At 40.3% G+C, this 20,644-nt stretch overlaps 1 protein-coding gene across 3 annotated transcripts in view; it reads left to right on the forward strand.

Moving 5' to 3' along the window:
- The first annotated feature begins 607 nt into the window (after window positions 1-607).
- dip2a (disco-interacting protein 2 homolog A) overlaps window positions 608-20,644 on the forward strand; it is an 89,343-nt gene continuing 69,306 nt past the window's right edge. For 2 of the 3 annotated variants that reach the window (XM_044365674.1, XM_044365675.1), the window contains exon 1: window positions 610-1,203. In XM_044365674.1, coding sequence (XP_044221609.1) covers window positions 1,080-1,203 — 124 coding nt within the window. In that variant the 5' untranslated portion in view covers window positions 610-1,079. Of the gene's footprint in view, window positions 1,204-20,644 lie in introns of all 3 variants that reach the window. The other variant, XM_044365677.1, reaches the window with a different exon arrangement.

Consider the following 20,644-nt stretch of genomic DNA (forward strand, 5'->3'; position numbering starts at 1 on the left):
GAGTCCAATAGTTAAACTTCTGAAATGAAAAATATTTGCATATGTATAGATTCTGTTACTTTTAATGAGAGAGAAGGGAGTATATGCCATTTTAAGAATTTTAATTGGTAATTATACTTTTTTGTGTGCAAAAAACATATCAGACACACATTACTGTTCCAAGCAGAGTATTTTTACATGCCTTAATACACGTCTGGAGGGGATCTTCGAGCTTACCTCAAACCTGACATGCTTCATTATAGCAGTAGTATTTTTATTAGGAGTTTCATGTACTATCTCTCCACAGTGGTAAGAATTTTGTGCTTCTGGCGTGCTATTTGCCTGTGGCATAGGCCAGTTTGTTTAGCCTACTATCCTGCACAATCTTCCTAACATACATTTTGAAACCATACCAATATCTGGCAAAGTTAAGTTCAGCTTTGGATGTAAAACCCAAAAATACCAAAAGCAAAATACATAAGCATAATACATGACTGAATAAATAAATACATATCTCAAAAACACAGCAGTATTTCCCAGTTCAAACAACAGTCACAGTAAATGCTGTGCAGCACTGTGGTTGTGACAGCAGGAGGCAGACAAGTTATATATATGTACAACAACAGCGTGCAGCACAGAAGCGCGTGCACAGACACACAGGAGCAGGCCCCATGAACGCGCACGGCCGAAGCTGCTGTTGCTATGATGCAATGGCGACTGCGCCGTGGGAAGCGAGCGATGAGTTGAATGAGTTCCCTCCACAGTTAAAGTGAAGCAGCCGCCGTCATTCAGGACACAGTCAGTGCCGTGGGACAGACAGCTGGCACGGAGACAGTGGCAGGGGCCTGCCCTACCACATTTCATGGACACACACAGCCAGGTGTGTCTGCTAGCCTCGGAGCTAGCCGTGTCATGACGGTTGGAGAGATTTCTCACACATCTGTACGCCGTTGCAGCGAGAAGCACCAACACCCTATTTGGCCCCCCTTAGCCGAAGCGAAGTGAGGAGGGGTTGTTATCTTTTATTTTTTCGTGTTTGGTTGTATTGTCCTTCTTACCGACAACCCAGTGGACCCATTTGCGCTTTTTACTGGATCGCAATGGCTGAGAGAACCTCAACCGGGTTGCTAACGATGATGTTGGAGCCCACGCCGGCTGTCGCTATGACTCTGCCGGCGGAGGTCCGGGAGAAGCTGGCGGAGCTGGAGCTGGAGCTCTCCGAGGGTAAGTTGATAACGCTGTACAAAACTACCGCTCTGTGTGTCTCCAGCAGGCTGTTTGTCCTGGAGGGGTGCTTTAAACACGGGTCATCATGTGTATGACAGCTATATGAACCACCGCCCTTTATCTTGGCTTTATGGTTCATGTTTAAAAAAAAAAAACATGCCAGCATCACCGAGTATCAGTCATTCAAAGCTGAACTTCTTGCTGTAGTTTTCTCCTCGTCATGGCTAATAAACTACTGCACCACGGGGACTCTCTAAACTACACTAGACGTGACTGGTTAACATGTAGTTTCACGTTTAAAGAAGGCAGGCTGTTGTATTGTCCTGAAGTTTTACATCCCACTCATCCAGGCTCCAAATACCATATTTGATTAGATGGCTATCTGCCTCAACGTCAACAGCTGAGCTGACACACCCATGCTGCTGCTATGTGCCTCTGTTTTTTTTTCATAACCAAAGGGTCAGTTCTTTTTGAAGTTCATAAAAAAAAGGAAAGTTAAGACCTTAAATCAATCCACAGTATGTTTTTCATTAACTTCAATATATGGTATACGAGTATTAATACAAATGACTGCTCTCATCTTACCTAACTAGAAGCCAGCTGTTAAATGGATTCTGACTGGAAAAGCATTCACTCCAGTAAAGAGTTGTTACTGGTGGCCTCTAAGGAGTCTCGAGAAGGCATCAGATTTAGAGGCTATTACATTGCTGTCTTATTGAGCCATGAAATTGGAGGATCATTAGCAAAAGCTGAAACTGTGAAAAATCTCCTTCTGCTGCTTAACAAAGGTTCAGGTTTTTAAGTTAAGCTGTAGATGCACAATTTGGCTGGTATTGCTAATCTGTACACGTGTATGTGCGCATGCATGTGTGTACAGTAGGTGCACATTTGTTTAAATCCAAGTTGCCTGTATCCCCTGTTTAACCCTCCACTTATTCTTTGTAAACTATAGTGCAAAGAGAGCCTTTGAACATGATGACTAATCTTAAATTTATAATCTTCAAAATGTTCCTTTTTGACAGAACTACATGTTTTTGATGGCCTATAAAACCCAAAGTCAACCTAAAGCTTACCTCTATGATTGACACTTGTTCCGTAAGAAAAGGTCTATTCTATATAAAATGACTTCCTTAACCTCCTTTACTGTCTACTTACCTGCTGACAGCATGTACCTGTGCAAAGTCCTGTGCAATAAGAAAGCAATGTGTCTTCATTGATATGGTTTATTATGCTGCCTACTCACTCGCCTTAATATTTTGTCTAAAGGACAAATGTTACTGTCCCCAATCAGGATGTAACAATTATGTAGCCGAATGTGCTAAAGCCCACTCAATAGAGTTTAGCTTCTCTGGATCTCCATCTAAAAATAACACGTGGAATTACCCATATTTATGCCACCTGTCAACTGAAACCTGCATGATTTGTCCATTTGGTGTTAGAGGGACTTAAGATTAAGCACAGTAGTAAATAAAGTTGCCGTCATCCTCCTCCTTGAGTTGAAATCCCTCACTCATTCACTGTAAGTAATGAAGAGGGTGCTTGTTTTTTTCACAAAGCTTTTCTTTTGTTTTCTGATAGTTCAATGAGACTCATTGTTTATTTGAGCAGTTGTCACGTGGTAAAATTAGCTTAGCTGTGGTAAAGGCATACTAATGAATGAAATTCATTATTAAGTCTTATTAGATTTGGGATTTGACCCTAGTTTGTGACCAACTTTGGAGGAAACTCTACAAGCCAATAAGTGATTAAAAACAATAGAAATCTCACTGACCCAGGTTAGATTCTGCACTGAGCCACCTTTCCATCAGTGCTCCATGTTAGCTGTGTGCAGTGGCACCATACTAGGGTTAGGAATAGACCCAAGGTGCACGCTTTGATAAGCACATTAACTGCCACAGAGGCCCCTAATGGGATAGACATGTTTTCAGTAGTGGCTACCAAACCAATCTATATCTGTCCAGTTTCCTCTTCCTGCTCTCCACATGTCACATCCTGCCATGTTGGAGCTCTGATAGCAATATCTCCCTGACTCCTTTGCTTTCTGCTTCTCTTTCCAGCTTTTCTTCTAGCTGTCTTCTCTCTCCCACTGTCTCTCTCTTTCTCTGCCTCTCTCCATGAGTCCCCACCTCCATATTTCCTCTGTTTTCTGTAAGATCAAAGAAGAGGGTGTCATTCTTTAACAGTTAAAAAGGAATCTGCATCTTTTTTTTTTTTCACTCTCAAATCCTATTCCTGTATGCTACTGTGAACTCTTCACCTCATAATGATGCCCTTCGTTAGCCTCCTCCTTGCATCCTGTCTCGGGATAGAATAGACGACTGGCTTTATTGGAAGGAGATGAGAGCCTGAAAATCCTGCAGGTTTCCTATCCTTGTCGATGAGGATTTAACATTAGACATGTCTGTGCCCCACGGAGAGAGATACACCTTAGTTTTTAGTATGCGTGAGTGGAAATGCTGTATTATTCATGAAGTGGAATAAATGTGTCATGTATGTTTTCCTAAGCAGTTTAGCAGCAGCAGGCATCGGAATAACATGAGTCTGAGACAATCCAGCAGCTCAGCTAGATAATCCAGCATCGGCAGTTTAGGCCTACTGATGTGTGAAATAAACAATCTGTGCACTCTTATTGCAGTTATGATAAATAGTGTGTCCTCTAGAGAGGCATTTACTTTCAATTTCTCTTGCTCTGTTGTATTTTTAGTGACCATGTGTCCTAAAATGTTTAGACTTACTTAAATCTACCGTCCTTGTTCTGTCTTTGATTGTGTCTTTATCTGCGGCTTGTCACATCCTCTGTGTAGACTCGGGCCCTGTCTCCTGTGGAAAACAAACTCCTAGCAGCTGATAGAGCTGTTCCAGATTTCAGAGACCCTTAAAACTTGGTTTCAAATCTTACATATTTCTCTATAATATTGAAAATTTATGACTACAAGAGCAACAATCAAAGTTCAGAAACATAAGCAAACAATGCCACAAATGTCATCAGATTTTGACTCACATGTTGTGAACTTGGGATTGGTGCATGGAGGTACGTGACATTACCTTTATCCCGCTTCAAAGCAGGGAAAAGAGCATAGACAAAACAGTACAAAAATAAATTTCTCATGCCACTCTGGCTTATCCCAATAATGCTGGCAGAATTAAATCTCCTGCCATCAAATTCTGCACGTCATAGTTATTGGAAAGGACCTGTGTTTTTTCTCAGCTGACCTGGATGCAGAGGAGTGGTCAGAAGATGGGGCGTAAAGGAGGGCAAGAAGACGGATGATCCCCATTATCTCCTGCAGGGAGGAGAAGGGGGAGAGACGTGTCTGCTGAGTAATTCATAGGCTCACTCTATCATTCCTTAGTTTTCTTCCCTCCTTCTCTGTTTGCTCTCTAAACCCTCTGATTACAAAGTCATTTTTAGTCCAGTACTGGTGTTTGCTGGGAAACTGCCAAACCCCTGGTTGGTCATTGTGCTTGTTTTGCTTGCTCCCATTCGGCAAACGTTTACAGAGGAACATTTAAGTACTGAGTTTTAAGTGCTGCCCGACTTGTTAATGGATGTTCGTATTCATTGAGAAAAACGGTTGTAGCAGGTTTTAGGTATTTGGAAGAAGATCCAGCAGCAAAAATGTGGCTACTATGTTTTTAAATGTTTCTGCAAATACATAATGACAATGTTAATTATTCATTACAGATTATCTGGTCACATTAATGATAGGCACTATTTTCATTTGCTCTTGTCCATATACATGTCATGGTATCTGCTGCTGCAATGACCCAATTTCCTCATGGAGATCATTCATATTTCACCTTATCTAATCACTTAGATAAGGTGAAACTTTAGTTAGTGTAGGCTTGTAGGGACCGGGCAGAGTGCTATCAAGTGGTGACTGTAATAATGATGGTGATGATTAAACTTACAGATGCTCGTCAACCTCTGGCACAGACTTTATGGTGTAATGATCAGTGATGTGTATCTTATGGCTGTTAATGGATATAACCCCACAGTGACTCAACATCATTCTCTCACATAGTTGAAAGTTCACACAAGCTTTGAAGTAGGGCAGCACAGTTAATTGTTGTTTAATCATAATTTAAATCTCATTGTTATTCTGCTGCATTTGCATGAGCAGGCAGAACTGCTGCATCAAAACAAGCCCTCTTAATTTCTCCACAAACTGCGAAGGCAAGACTGCATTACGCCATGCAGTTAATTAAGAGTGTACAGACAGAGAGGTCAGAAACAAAGACAAATCTAATGTGTGTGTGTGTGTGTGTGTGTGTGTGTGAGTGTGTGAGAGTGTGAGAGTGTGTGTGTCTATGTGTGACAGAGAGAGAGAGAAAACAAGAACAAAATGAGTCAGAAAAAGTAGTAAGTTGCAATTTCACATGACGATAACATTCAAGAGAATGTACTCTGCGACTTTGAGACTTCATACAACCACCACAAAATACCATGGAAAATCCCTACTCTGTGACCACAAAGACAAGCATCTCACAATCGCTATACTGTACAGGGTTCAACGTTAATGTTTTTTTTCACATTGCCCGAAGTCAGTTTTTATTTATGAGCAGTTATGAAATAACAATAAAGACTAAAGTTAATTGTCACGTTTAATCTTTATTTAAGTAAATGAAACAGAACAAGGACACAGAGTGTCATAGATGCGAAGCAACAAACATTCTTGCATATCGAAATTGGTATGACCCGTCCCCTATATTTCACTGAACAGTAAAGTCTTTGATCCGCTGAGTTTCTTTCAAATAATGGAATAGCCTCCCTAACCCGATGGCAAATACATTTTTTATACTAATTTCTTCCACTCCAAGCGTCCTGATTTCCCTCTTTAATGTTTCTCATTCTCAAGAGTATTTATGAAGTGAAAAATGCTCCATTGATTCCTCTATTTGACAGTGCTCACATAATCCTGAGGGATGTTTGTTTCACGCATAACACTATTAGACTACTCAATTCTTGATTGGCCAACGGCGCACGCTTATATTCTCCGATACGTTCAAGGCGAGGGGGTTATGCTGTGTGCCAGAGAACGACAACATAATTTTTTATTTTTTTTTTACCACTTGCCCAATCAGGCAAGAGAGTTGCTAGATTTACTAGCCCAACGTGGCACTTTACTTGCACCGGGCAATCGGTAGAGCCTTATTGTTGAACCATGCTGTACATCATCAGACTGGACTGACTGATTACAGATGCGATATTTTCATAAAAATGTTTCCCTAAGACTTGTGAGAGACAACCATAATCTCAATTCTGAATGAGGTAATTGTCACTTTTATTTTGTCTGCGGTGCAGGCATACTTTAAAGGGATAGTTTGGGTTTTTTTTTTTTTTTAAAAATATCAGCTAGTATGAGTTTCTTATTGATTGTGGTTCACAGAAGATTCACAGGTATGATGACCTGAGGCTACAAGCTTGACCCGGCTTGCTGCTGATCATTCTTGCCTTACAAGTTACTAGGTGTCCAAGAGTTTTACGGCTACAGGAGCATCAGCAAATCCAAACTTGTTAAAACCCCATCCTACAATATGTAGAACTAATTCCAATATCCATTTTGTTTCTTCTACCATTACACTAAATCTGTAGTCCCAATATCCCAAAATGGATGGGCGTTAATGGTAAAAAACCTTAAAATTTTTGTGCAATGTATGATTTTCATGCAACAGAAGCACTGTCCAATAACCCATCATTGGTGGCCAGTAGTTTTACAAAACCTCTTTTTGGAAACTATGAGTGTACAGGAAACCCCAGTGAGTTGGCCCACAATGTTAGTCAAGGAAAGACCACTCAATGCGGGAAAAGACTGCTCGTTGGTCCTGACTCATTCCTTTTCTGTGGCCACTTGCTTCTACCACCAACTCATGAAGAAAGAACTTCCACGAGGCTTAACCAGTGAGTTCAGCCTATTGTTAAGCAAAACCAAACATTTGATGAATGTACTGTGGAAATGCATGCTACATTGAGAGCTTTGAGAACATGTAGGATTTAGGATGATTATTACTGAAGGGACTTTGTACATGTGGCTGCTGGTTAGTCCTGTAATAGGATCCAAAAGAGAAGAATGTTGAGCCTTGGAGTGAACTTGCTGCTCCTAAGTCCATTTGGGAGATAAAGAGGGAGCTATGCTGTGTCCCTGCCATAGTGGTGGATAGAACGTGGAGGGTCATACATATTTCAAGGGTGTGCCTCAGAACAGAGTAGAGCTTCAGATTCTTGTGCTGCGCTCATATGCTTCTGCCTGCGTATGCGAGTCCGTGCACATGGAAGTGAGCGGACGTCTGGTTGTCAGTCCACTTATTTTTGTTTCTGTCTCTATTTGCTTTGTGTCCATTTATAAAGTGCGAACCACAGTGTTTTGTTTCATTTTTAATCCAACAAATATCCAGAGTGCCAGTTATTGTCCTGGCGGTTCCACTGTGTTGCTCTCTACTGTTGTTTTCTTTACAGTACTCTTCAGCATCCTGTCTCTGTCTTTACAGGAGGCATGAATGTTTAATGAATGTTTGCAGTGTGGGGACGTAATATTTAGAAATATGTCTTTTCTTCCTTTGTTTAAGTGTGAATGAGTCTAAAGAGTAAGATTTCTGTCAGTTTTTGGTCTCCCTGTGACTTATAATGTTAGAATTGCTCATTTAGGTTTTGTTGTCATGATGACTGCAACTAGGGGGTATTTAATTGATGTATTGTTTTTTAATTAACTAATGATGCTGTTTTTAAAATGTAAAAAAAATGGCACATGCCAACAAACACATTTTAAGTGACTTAAAGGATCTGTTGATTATCAAAATAGTAACCGTTTAAGTTTCTGTCAGTCAACTAATTATTTAAATGAACAACAACACTGTTGAAATAAAAACTGTCTCAGATTCTCTGCTACTTTGCACAGCTTTCGGCTCACAAGGATTTGAGAGTTTGTTCTGAAACTTGAGATGCACCAACGTTTTTTCCCCTCTCTGCACGCATGCATGCAAGTTGCAAATATGCCAACAAGACATTTCATTCTCTTTCATTTCATTTAACCATGAAGTGACACTCAGTTTTTGGTGTTATTTCAGCAGTGTCTCATATAATGTTATTGCTGTGGTTACAGGTGATGGCACAAATCGGTGCACGATTTGATTACACTGCCGCACTTAAACACCTACAGCAGCTTTTTCCAATATACTGTGTAAGAAAAACAAAACTAGTGGCAGTGAAGGTTGATCAACATGCAGTGATATGTAACTGATGTTATAACTCCGGTCAGACATAGACTCCTGTTAACTGTCCAAGTCAGGAAGCTATAAAAAAAAATATTTATCGTAAAAAGTCTGCTTCATTCGTTCCAGTATTATTCGGATTTCACAGAAACGCAGGCTGAGCTGCCTTAATTTTTCAGTCATCAACAGTTGCAGCAAAAACACACTCGATGTAAAAGTGCTGCCACTGAAAATTTATGCCGGCTTAATGGGTAGCTAACAACCTCTCAGAGTGGTTCATGAATGTACAGTATATGAAAAATAAATGAACAGAGAGAATTACGAGCCACATTTTGTTACGTTGAGTAGAATTGCCAATTCAATATTGCTGCGAGCTACATTTAGTTTAAAGCTCCTATCAAGCTCCTATGACTGTGGTCAGCATGCGATGCGTGTGTTTTCTCCTGCGAGTTTCTGATGAGAATGTTGATAGTGAAGACAAGCATCAGGAACAGAAGAAAGGCTCAGTTATCTTCTCCTTTCCAGGAACACACATCTAACAAAGCCATCTTCACCACAAACCTTCTGCTCGCCACAAACACCGTTCTCTATCACAGTGAATAAAATGTAAACACTGCAAAAGCATAGCAGTTGTCTACTTTATGGTGGTTGTGCATTCTGTATCCTTACATTGAGAACTACTGGCAACGTGATCACCTCCTTTATAAGCTTCTCTGTATTATTCTCTTGTATCCTGCAGATGTGTTCATTTACCTTCTTACAGTAAATCAGATTACTGTACACAACCAAGAAGTCCCACAGTGACTTGGCCCTTTTCTCAAAACAACAGTAGAAAGATGGTGCCAGCTTCCAGCCAGGCCACCATCCTCTCCATCCTGCCGCTGTGACAACACAGAGCTCTGTGGTTTGCCAGAAGGTGTGTCTGCTAACGCTCCTTGTGGAAAAAATGTAAATGATTAAAAGGTATGTGCACCACTTTGCACAACCTAATAAGTAACTCATCAGGTTGTCATCGGCGCTAGCTACTGCGCCTCTGGTACTTGTGGTAACACTGTATGTGTTCTTGCTGCGAGAGAGACGGCAAGTGCAGCGGTGCAGACAGCAGGGCGGCGCAGCGGGCACTGGTGCCAGGGAGATCTGCTGACCAAACTAGCCGCATGCCCCACTTCAAAGACACATTATTAAAATCACTGTACCCCTTGCACCTCACTCTGCTGCCCAGCAAAGCTTTTGTTCAGCTATCTGGTGTGAACTCTCTGCCTGTCCGTTTTCCTACCTGTGTGTATCTTTGATTCCTTACCCCTCCTGTGACCATCTGGTGTAGACAGAGGCTTTGCATGAGCCAGCACCACACCTCAATCTGGCCTCTCTCTGGTCCAATATCGCAGTAACAGTGAAAATCACACACAGAATCCACTTCAGATAGCTGACTTCTCACTGAATGTTCTGAATTACGCTTGCAAAAATAGAGCATTTTTTCCATTATTCTTTTTTTTTTTTTTTCTCTGTGTTCCCAGTGTTTGTATTGCAGTGTTTTCAAGGTGCAGAGTGAATTGCTTGCAGAGGATAGAGGGCTGCTGCTAGGCTGAGGTCACTGAGCTATGCAAAGAGCCTTTATACTCAAGGTGAAAACAACTACTGCCTGTACTGAAAATGAAAATTCATCATTGGTTCTCCCACTACATCTCTCTATTGCATTTTATTTTCCTATCTTATTTTTTCTCTCTTAATATTCGGTTTCTATAGGCAGATACACAATACACAATGGCAAACATCAGAGCAATAGTGTCCAGCATAACATTTTCTTCCACACTGGCCCACTTGGCCAGTAGATCAGAGTTTTACTGGCCCCTTGTATATTTTCAATGGCACGGAAGCCAAAAAATGAAAATAACTCTTTTCGTTTCTTTTAGATTTGGTTGTTTTCTTTCAGTTATGGATATGTAATGTTGATATATTCCACAAAAATGCAAAATATAAACTTAGGCACATATTAGATCAGTAAATGAATGATTTATAAACGTAGGTTTCTCATATTTTGTGTTAAGCCAGAGAGAATGGAATACATATGGAGAAGAGGACAGAATTTATGATAACATTTCAGCGAGTATAGATAACCTTGACTGATAAACTCTTGTGTCAAGGACTGAGCGATGCTGAGCTGATCTGCAGAATTGTATTTGTTAAGTTAGAACAGTGAGAGAAAGAACATAATGGCATTTGTTTGTGTGCGCGTGTTCACGCCGAGCTCCTTCTGTCTGCTTCCGTGAGCCAACTGTCCACTACAGACATGGAGCTGAACTGTAATGAATGAATGAAAATAAGAAATGCGGAGGAGGAAAATGAAACAGAAACTAAGAGCATCTGTCTTAAATCATCTGTTGAGTGTTTGATGCTTATTTATTTGTGCTTTAGAACATGACCGCTGTGAAACAATCAGAAAATAATGTTTTATTTCTCTCATTAACTGCTTTGTTCTCGCTACCGCCGCTCCCTCTCCTTGCTTGACCACCACTGCTCTTGCGCTTTTTCTCTCGTCTTTTTTAAAATGAGTCGAGTTGTGTTGGCCAGTCACTGGGCCAATCACCTTGCCCTGCATAAACTTTTACTGGCTCTGGGCAATCATGCTGGCAGTTGTGTTGGACCCTGGAGCAACACTGACAACATACTCATATGCCCTTTCACACATAAATGATGTAGCATTCATGGAACAAGTTGCCTTGACTGTTTTAGTAAAGGCAGGAGCTTCTGTTCAGCTGCATCATCATCATCTTCTGATTAATTCAATGTGAAATATTGTAAGAAAAACAGTGTCATATGTCAGATCTGGTGCTGTGCATGCCTGTAGTGTTAATGTGAAATATTTTATTTACAAAATAATAAATGGTGGTACCTAAGTGATAACATCACAACATCCAGAACTTGAAATGTTTTTACTTTGCTGTATTGAAGGGTGAATGAACTGAGAAATTTGTGTTACTTTTGCCCGAGGGAAGTATGAGACCATTGTGTTCGATTTGGAATGAAACAGTGGTCGTAATGAAGAATGGGAAAGCGAAACGCTACCATGACACCAAACATGCTTGTTTTGAACAAAACTATCCCAGAAACATGACGGTAAGAACCACAAAACTGAACCAATTAAAGTCGTGATATCAAGACTGCAGTGAATGAACACTTACACCAGTGTCTCCGTCTGGCCATCACACTTTTTATGCTCAAGTTTAAGAACTTGATTACACACCAAAGGTGTCACGTCCCCCATTAATACAGAAATGCTGTTCATGCACAGAGTTCTGGAGTTTTTGTACTGAAATATTATCATGTAACGTGCCCTTACTGGACCTTTGATGCAGAGGAAATGTATTAAGTGGAGCTCCAAGACAATATTTGAGTACGACTGGTCTAGCAAATCATCTGCTGGATCTTGTCCGAGAGTGTTGATTACTGTATAGTGCTGCTTGGGATCCCAGTTCAATAAGCAGTTTAATTAAAATGTTTGATGATAATTCATTCCAGAGAGGTGGTGTGATTATACACTGGTTAGTGCTATCAACACCTAATAGCTTCTCTTGACCTTCTCTGGCCGGCAGCTGGCAGAGGTCAACCTGCACAGTATGTCAGGACTGTGTGGAGTCAAGCACCACTGAACTTAGCCCTATCAGCAGCTGGCCAACAAGCAGCGCTCAGTGAAAGTACGGAAGAAGCACTACGAAGAAACTTTTTGAGAAACTCAGATGGGTAGCAGTGCTCAAGCTAATATTGCATTGCTGCTTTACTTATATTTTTGTCAGGAATAGTGTAGATTTTCTTCTGTGTTGCCAAGAAGAATGCCCAATTAAATTGCCTTGTATCCAGTGTAACACCACTAGAAAAAGTGTAGACATTTTTTTTTTTACCTTTTTGAAGATAAAAAAACTAGCAGTGAGACCAAAGAGATGTCTGAAAAAATGTAAACACGTTTTGAACTTTTTGTTTCATTCAATCAATGTCTTGGCCTACTCAGGTGTGATGTGCAGATCAAAGACAAACAGTACCTTTTGTAGCAGCAGCAGGCTGCATTGTGAGCCTTCCTGGTGGAAAACAAACAGGCCGAAAATGTCTGGAATGCGCTGTGATCTATCAACTTAACCGTGAGGAGAGGGGTTTCCAAATCCCCACCACTGCTGGAGGGCACAACTACACACAACAAACAGGCAGATAGTATAGCAGGCTGTCCCAGCCTTTTTAAAAGAACAAGGCCAAGTTTCCTCACTCCCCCTTACCTCATTCCCTTAGGTGTCCCAGTAGAGTATGGGAGGGAAAGAATGGAGTAGAACTGACTTTTTTTTTTTAATTGTGGGGTGAAAGCCAACCTTTTTTTAGATATAGAACTTAACTTGGCAGACTCTCCTCACATACCAGAAAATGTGTTTTCAGCCTGTGTGCTCTAAGCAAGCAGACTTTTTGAGGTGAGCTCCACTGCTTTTTCTCTCCGGAGACTTTGCCCAGCATGTTATTCAACGTGTAAGCTGTATAGCCAGAAAGAAAAGAGGGAAGCAAAGCGAGGGCAAGTCAGGACTACATTGAAGTTCCTAAGGCATAACTGACAAACTGTCGTGTCTCTTAAACATATAGCCTAACAATTACTGGCTAATTTCTGAAAGAGATAAATCATCCAGATACATGTTCTCATTGATTTTTATGAGACTGTTTTCTTTTCTGGCTCCATCCTTGGTGCTGCATTTAGTAGTTAGTGGATCTACAGTAGGCACCCTGGATGAAATAAATGTCTTTGGTTTAAAGAAATGTTTTTAAAAAGTTGGACAGGGCAAGAAACATCGCAGGTAGTAAACAAATTCAGATGAGAAATGTTACAGAAATTGTAATATAATCACACACTGTCATTTAACATCTATCACACTTTACAGACCTGCTTACTGGTTAAACTTTGACACACTGTACTTCAAGTGTTGTGAACACACAGTTTTTCTGTGCAATGAGAGACTATGACTGATATTTTGGTTGTGCCCTTTGGGTTTTTACCTCCAAATAAAATAGTTTTTCAGAATCTGGCTTCACTGTTTGCTTTTTTTTACAACCTGTCTGATGATCTGACTCGTCATGTTTCCTGTCAGACTTTGTTATTGAAGTGTTGTGTTCACAGATCTCAGGAATTAATTTAGTCAGTATCATGTTTGCATAACTGATTGAAACAATGAAAAACTATGTGAAAAACCGTATTACAGTTGAATGATCCTTTAATGCTGATGTGAGGAGACATAGATGATATAGATGCTCGTTTTTTGTCAATTGTCAACAATGGAGAAATCATTTCCACTACCACTTTAACAGCGGATAACAACCATCCGCTGTTATACACATTAGGGAGAGTTGTAACTTCACTGCCTGTCTGATTGCATGTTCAATGGATTTTATTGAACAGAATATATGCTTTCTTTGTCCAACATGCAAAGCACCCCAGCTATAGAATAACACAATATTTGGTTGAGTGATAAAACTAGAGCCCAACCTCTCTCCACTGTTTTGTGTCTCCTCTCAATGTTTGGATACAGTTTTACATTTGGGTTTTACTGAGCAAGTCAATGTTATTCCTCTCGGCTTCTGAGCAGCCTTAGTTCTTATTGTATTCCTCTATGTAACCATGAACAGATGACTAAAACCGTATCTTTTTCTACTGTTTAAATGTGTCATGCTTTCAGTGCCCTCTTTTATAGGCAGGAAAGAGATTGCATCTAATCTCCATTCCTCAGTAATGATGTATGAACGTGGTTTCTCGTAGTGTGCATGTTCAAAGTTTAAAGTAATCACCGTGATGTTTTCCCTGGCACTTCTACTAACACAGATGTTTTTACTGATAAGCAGTTCAGAGAGGAGTGAGGTGCTGTCATGGTTTTTTACTCTTGACAGCAGGTGAAGGACTGAACTTACCATTAACCTACAAATGCCAGCAGCCTGTTTTTATACTCGTTTGTCCATTTTGAGGTCATAGCCATGTAACAAAGGTGACGTGGAGCATCTAAAATGATCCCTCCGAAAGGGCCAAACACTGGTAATCTGTCATGAACTGCATATACATCTCGAACACGTCGATGAAATACACATTTTTGTCACTGGAGTCATTTTGCTGTTTATCATCCCACCCTTGAGATTTTGAATGACCTTTTTTACAGACTGTTACTTGTGGAATCTCGGGCGCTCGGGGAGGAACAATGACACAGATACAGCTTTGAGCTGACCTGTAATCTAATATAACACACGCACACATGCACACATCACGTCTCAGAGTTCTTACTCTCAACATTCTTGACATAGAGGTCACAGGCCACCGCAGTCAGCGGTGGATGATCGTGGCTGCGGTCCCGTAACATGTACGTGACTCGTCCCACGATGACAGTTGGAGTTCACTTGTTGAATGTCAGACGTCTGCTGTTCATTCCTTCGTCCTTTCTCCACCGTCTCCTTTGCCTTCTTTGTCTCAGAAAGTCATTAGACCAAGTATAAGACCCCTACCTTACACAAACCTGTCATTTTCTTCTCCTCTGTATCTATGTGTTTTTATTTATTTGTCTGTGTGTTTGAGTCTAAATAATTTTGTGTGTTCTGCGTGAGTGTGTACCTGTGTGTGTGTGCTAGGTTACAACCTGTAATTATTCTATGTTGTGGTTGGAAAAAGGGTGATCATTTTCACATCGATACTAATGTCATAATAGTGTAGATTCTCTCTTTTCTAGCCCCATTTCATAGAGCATAAAAAGCATCAAGACAGAATATAAAAACAACACAAGTAAAAAGACATTTAACACAAACAGTGTGCATGTTGCTACATTTGTCTTAAGTATTCTCACATTTTGCAGTAAGCAAATCTTTGTTTTAAAGTTTCTTGACAGCTTGTCGTGCTCTAAATTGTTGAGTCCCTTAGCTAGAGCTGCCGCAATTAGTTGATTAATGAATTAGTTTGTTGACAGAAAACTAGTCGTCAACAATTTCAATAACCAATTTAATCATTTAAGTCATTTTTAAAGCAAAAATGATGAAGAAAATGTGAGAATGTGCTGCTTTTTATGTCTTATGTTATAGTAAATTGATTCTCTTTTGATTTTCGGCTGTTGGTTGAACAAAAACAACACATATGATGATGTCACTGTGCATTTTTCCACTGTTCTGTAGAGTTTTATAGACCAATTAATCAGTTAATTGAGAAACTAATCAACAGATCAATTGATAATGAAAATAATTGTTCATTGTCTTAGCCATATTCAACAAAGAAGTTGTGGAATTTGTTGAGTCAGAAACAGTGAGGTCTGAAATGCCAACAAGTGTCAGATAGCTGCTGGCAGGCTCTTCTAGTGTGTCATGGCCCCTGATGACACACTGGAGTGTAAACTTTGTCCTGAGGCTTACTACTGCTCCTCTCTTCCTTTCAATTCTTAGTTTAATTGGCAATTGTGCGGTGGGTGTATGTAAGCGAGTAAGCCGTATTATCTGAAACGCTTCCTTGTTCCTTCCTTGTTATCTAATTTGATGGGACAAGCTGAATTGAATTTTGCTGTTGTCATGGTCAGACCATGACTATATTTAGCTATCAGGATGTTAAATCACAGCACTCTAATGACCAGGTGACTTTCTTTAATGCAGAGAGAGAAGAGTAGTAAGAAGAAGAGGAGTTCAATACTAGACTAGAATGTAAAGCATTTACACAACAAAGATTTTCTTTCAGTGACCAAGATAAGCTGTTGAAAATATTCTAAAAAAAAAAAAAAAAAAGAATAGGTTAGTGGGTAACCAGTCTGTTTCTTTTTAAATGTGACGTGTCTTTCAAGTCCACTTTGAACCTGCAGTTTGATCCGCTTTTCTGAGTTTAAAGTCAGTCATTCCAAGACAAATCCATAAAGAGAGTTGTATTTACATGTATGTGTCCTAAAGTTCAGCAGAAGAAGAAGGAGGGAGGAAAAAAAAGGAGGAGTGGGAGGAATCACGAGTCCTGAAGTTGGATTTAAATTCTCACTTACATAGTAACAGCTGGAGTATTTCAGACCAGGAGTATTTGAAAGTCTCTTTTTAATGACCTACTTTTGATCAGTTAACCCGATGCAATAAATACCTCAGGATTGAGCTCTAACGATGGTGAAACTAATGCTTAGAAAAACTGGATCCTTATATGGTGTCTTCACTCAGCTGAAACACTCGCAGTGTCTGCAGCAAAAAAATGTGCTTGTGTGCATATCATGTAGCATTTTTGAAAAAGGAATTTGCAATCACTGTGCTTTCAGTAGTTGCATTGATCTAGCCTTGCAGAATAGAGGGGATACATTCTTTCTGGGTCGTCATGATAACAGTAGGGCTGTCACTCCTGACTACTGGAAATATATATATATATTTTTTCTAAAGCACTATTTTCTGGCTTTTTATGGTGGCGCATACAGCACTAAAAATAAAAGGCAAGTTTTTCAAATTTTTGTTTTTGATCTTTTTGTTTTTATTCACTCCTAAGCCGATTTGCAAAGAGCTGTGCTAATAAAAGTCAATAAAGTGATGAATGTATGTCACGCATTAAGTGTCTCTTGTGGAGGCGTATCACTACCCTTTCACCCTCTTGTAGAGCTGTGAAGATGAACTGTCTATAGGCCTCAGCAGGGTCCTCCTCAAGGCCTTGACCCCTGACCCACTCTTACTGATGCCCCATCAAGATGAGTGCCGCATCCCCTGCAGGTCACAGAAGACGGATGATAGGCTAATGCAGAGATTCAGCAGATCTGCCATCAATCTGTACTTTCTCTTTAGGGCAAAAGGAATTGGCCACTGACTGTAGAACATGTGCTACTGCCTCTGTCTGCCTAGACAATCATCTGGGACCCCTGACTCTCCGCTTTGTATTCTTCGCCGTCGGCAGGCTTTACACATGTATGTGTGTGCACATAGATAGACACTGATACTCCTTCCCTCGTGTCAAAGCCTGTTTGTTGAGTTAGGCTGTGGCTAAGTGCAAAAGCAGACCCTGTGCTGGCCGGCCTTTCTGTCTCTCTCTGGAACTGACCATTTAATCTTGTTCTTTTTGTGTGTGTGTGTGTGTGTGTGTGTGTGGTGGAGGGTCTAGAGCGCTGAATGCCTTGCTCAGTAAAAAATGCTATTACAAGACTTACAAGAGTTTGTTTTTGTCTTCAGCTCCACTTGTTTTTAAAGTATCAGCTCACAAGTAAAACCCCACCCATTGCAGTCCTCACACTGGTTCCATAAATAATGGATATTTTGTCTGGTGTAATGGACTGGTATTTATTAATTGCATTTTTGGACATGTTTATTTTAAAACAATATTTTACAGAAGTTGATTTTCATTTCCTATCGTGCATTCCTGAAGTGAGTTCACGAGAAACCATTAGCTAGATCCTCAAGAATGAGCTTTAAATCTACTTAGTATGTGTAGTTTGCAGCATGAACAGTTCAGTGTCGGGATATCAGTCACACTAAAGTATTACTTAATTGACTTTGAAATAACTTTGTTTTCTGGCTCTCATTAAGTACTGATACATAGCTTTCCCCAACCATCTCCTGCTCCAAGCAGGTTGAATCTAAAGCTTAAAATGATTTGCAAATGTTTGTCTCAGGTCCGTTTGTATGCAACTTCACATAATGAATTCTCAAAGGGCTCGCTTTAAACTCTTTAATTTCCCTAGCGAGGCCAAAGCTTCACCACATTAGCTAATAGAGGCCGATTACCCTGCAGTGATGTTGGCAGACAGTATCAGCTGGCTAGTGTTAGTGAGCAAGAACCCTACGAACAATACCACCGCAGCTGACTCTGTCTTATCTTCCACATGTCCTGGGAGAACAGTGAGCAGCCCTGCCGCTGCCTGGTCCGAAGGCTGCCTGACTTTGAATTGTGGGCGTATGTGGAATGTGGGGCTGGGAAAGGCCTGGGAGGGCTTTGAGACATTTTAGAACAGGCATATTATTCAGCTGCTCTCCCCATTTATGGAGAAGCACGCACCCATGGCTGGCAGAAAACCTTCACCAGGAAGCTGGTGAAATGGACCTCGGGCTATTGTCTATTTGACAGACGTGAGCTGTGTTTGCCACTATTTTGTTTGTTTGTTTGCATGATATGACACCTATTATCTACCATAAATTCAAAGGAATGTTAACGTGCAAAGTATAAAGGCTTATTTCTCTGAAGGTACACCCCAAGGCTTTGAGAAGTTTGTTTGACAGTATGAAGGTTTATGGCTTAGCTGCAGGACATGTTCTGTCTCTGAGGAACATTGCCTCTTGTTATTTCAGCACAGATTTCCTGGAGCTGCCTGTGGTCAATCTTCCTCATACAGTATCACTCTTTGAGGCTAACCTCAGCTCACCTAAACCTACTAGGCTATATATTTTTTTTTTCTGTGCCCATTCTTCTCTGTCTGCCTGTCAGATTCCTCGCTGAGCGGCTCACTCGGGGGGATTTGACCACTGATAACGCTTGAGGTTTTAGTGGGGAGGATATTGATTGAGGAGCTGGAGGACGGGGAAGCGAAGCGAAAGGATGAAAAAAGGAGTGATGCCAGGCAGCAATTGGGAGGATGAAGCAGATAGGTGGAAGTAAAGGATAACAGGAGGAGGATAACAAGAGCTGCTGAGTGACATAGAAATGGATGGTTGAGCAATGGATGAGAAAGTAAAGAAGGTTTGGATAATTACTTATATTTTTAGATGGTCCTATGGTTATTGTGCTGCGGGGGGTTAAACATGGTCTTGGGCATTACCACATCGGATGGACGCAGCTGTGTGACATGAAGGTTTTAACTTTTGTTGAAACTGTTTTAGAGAGGTGTTGATTTAACTTTATGGTCATTTAGAAGTTGTAGTTTGTGTTGCTGTTGAATTTGTTATACTGAGAAGTTTTTCTTTTTTTTGTAATTTTTTTCTTATTACAGTAAATCAATGAAAAATAAGTAACAGAACAAACAGAACAAAACAAAATAAATCCGGGCACACAGAATTAGCTACAAGTACAGTAAGAGTAACGATAGACTGTGGAGACAAAAATTAAATAAATAAATAAAAATATGGGGGCACCATGTATGTATCAAACCAAATAAATGGGGTAGCACATTTAAAAAAACAGTAAACAGTAAAAAACAAACAAACAGTAAAAACAACAACAACTTCATAAAACCTCCCTTGGTAATTATTAGTCCTTGCAAGAGATTCAAAAGAGGCAATGTCTGTCATCAATTTAAACCATTCAGCAAAATCCGGTGTTGTCTGACTCTCCCAATGGTGGAGAACAATCCTTGAAGCCACAATAAAGCCTGCCAGTGCAAGTCCAAATTTTTGTTTGGATATAACTTGACTGTGTAAGGAGAGAACAGTCTCCTAATAAACACAGCTGGGAAAATTCTGGCAATGGCCTATGCAACTACTCTCCAATACTTTTGATTACTTGTTTCCAAAAAGGAGAAACAAAAGAACATTACCAAGAAGTATTTCTAATATTTCGTATATACTCTCATTGATACAAATGGGATGGACAAAATATTACAACCACCTCTTAGTATAACGCAACACAATTCAACAGCAGCACAAACTACAGCGTCTAAAATGGCCAAATAGTGTAATTGGTTTCATGAGAAAAGGCTTCAATTTACTGTTTTAAGGCCTTTGTACCTCATTAATTACTGTACATTGTGTATCAGTGTTGTTGGAGAGGTGTATCTTTTTTACAGAGCAGACCTTCAGGCTATGTCAGCTATGGGATTGGTGTGTCAGTGTCTCAGCTCAGTTACAGTCTGTACCAATGAAAGAAGATGAAGCTAGCCGAGAAGCTAGAAATCATCTCAGTGTAAAATGATTAGGCTGTAAAAAAATCTCTCTGCTGGATGGTTAAATTACCTCAGTCAGCAGGTGTTTGCACATAGTCACAGATGAGAGGGTCCTGTAGTTTCTTTTGACACTGTCATAAGAAGACTTAAATGTTAAACCGGTACTCTGCCTTTTTGAGTGTGAGTATTGTGAAGGTTTCTGTGGAGACAGTTAGTGTATAAGGCTCTGTGCTGGACCGAGGATATACATAATGAATGCATGGATAGATGGACCGGTGTGGTGTATTTACAGAAGACGCGATATGTATGCAGCCTCAGAGAGCTTCAGAAAATGTAGATGCCACCCACCACACTTTAGTTAAACCACAATTTAACAATACACATAGGCAAAATGATAAGCCAAGTACAGCTAGGTCCCATTGCAC

Source organism: Thunnus albacares, chromosome 11 (assembly GCF_914725855.1).
Source record: "Thunnus albacares chromosome 11, fThuAlb1.1, whole genome shotgun sequence".
NCBI lineage: Eukaryota > Metazoa > Chordata > Actinopteri > Scombriformes > Scombridae > Thunnus > Thunnus albacares.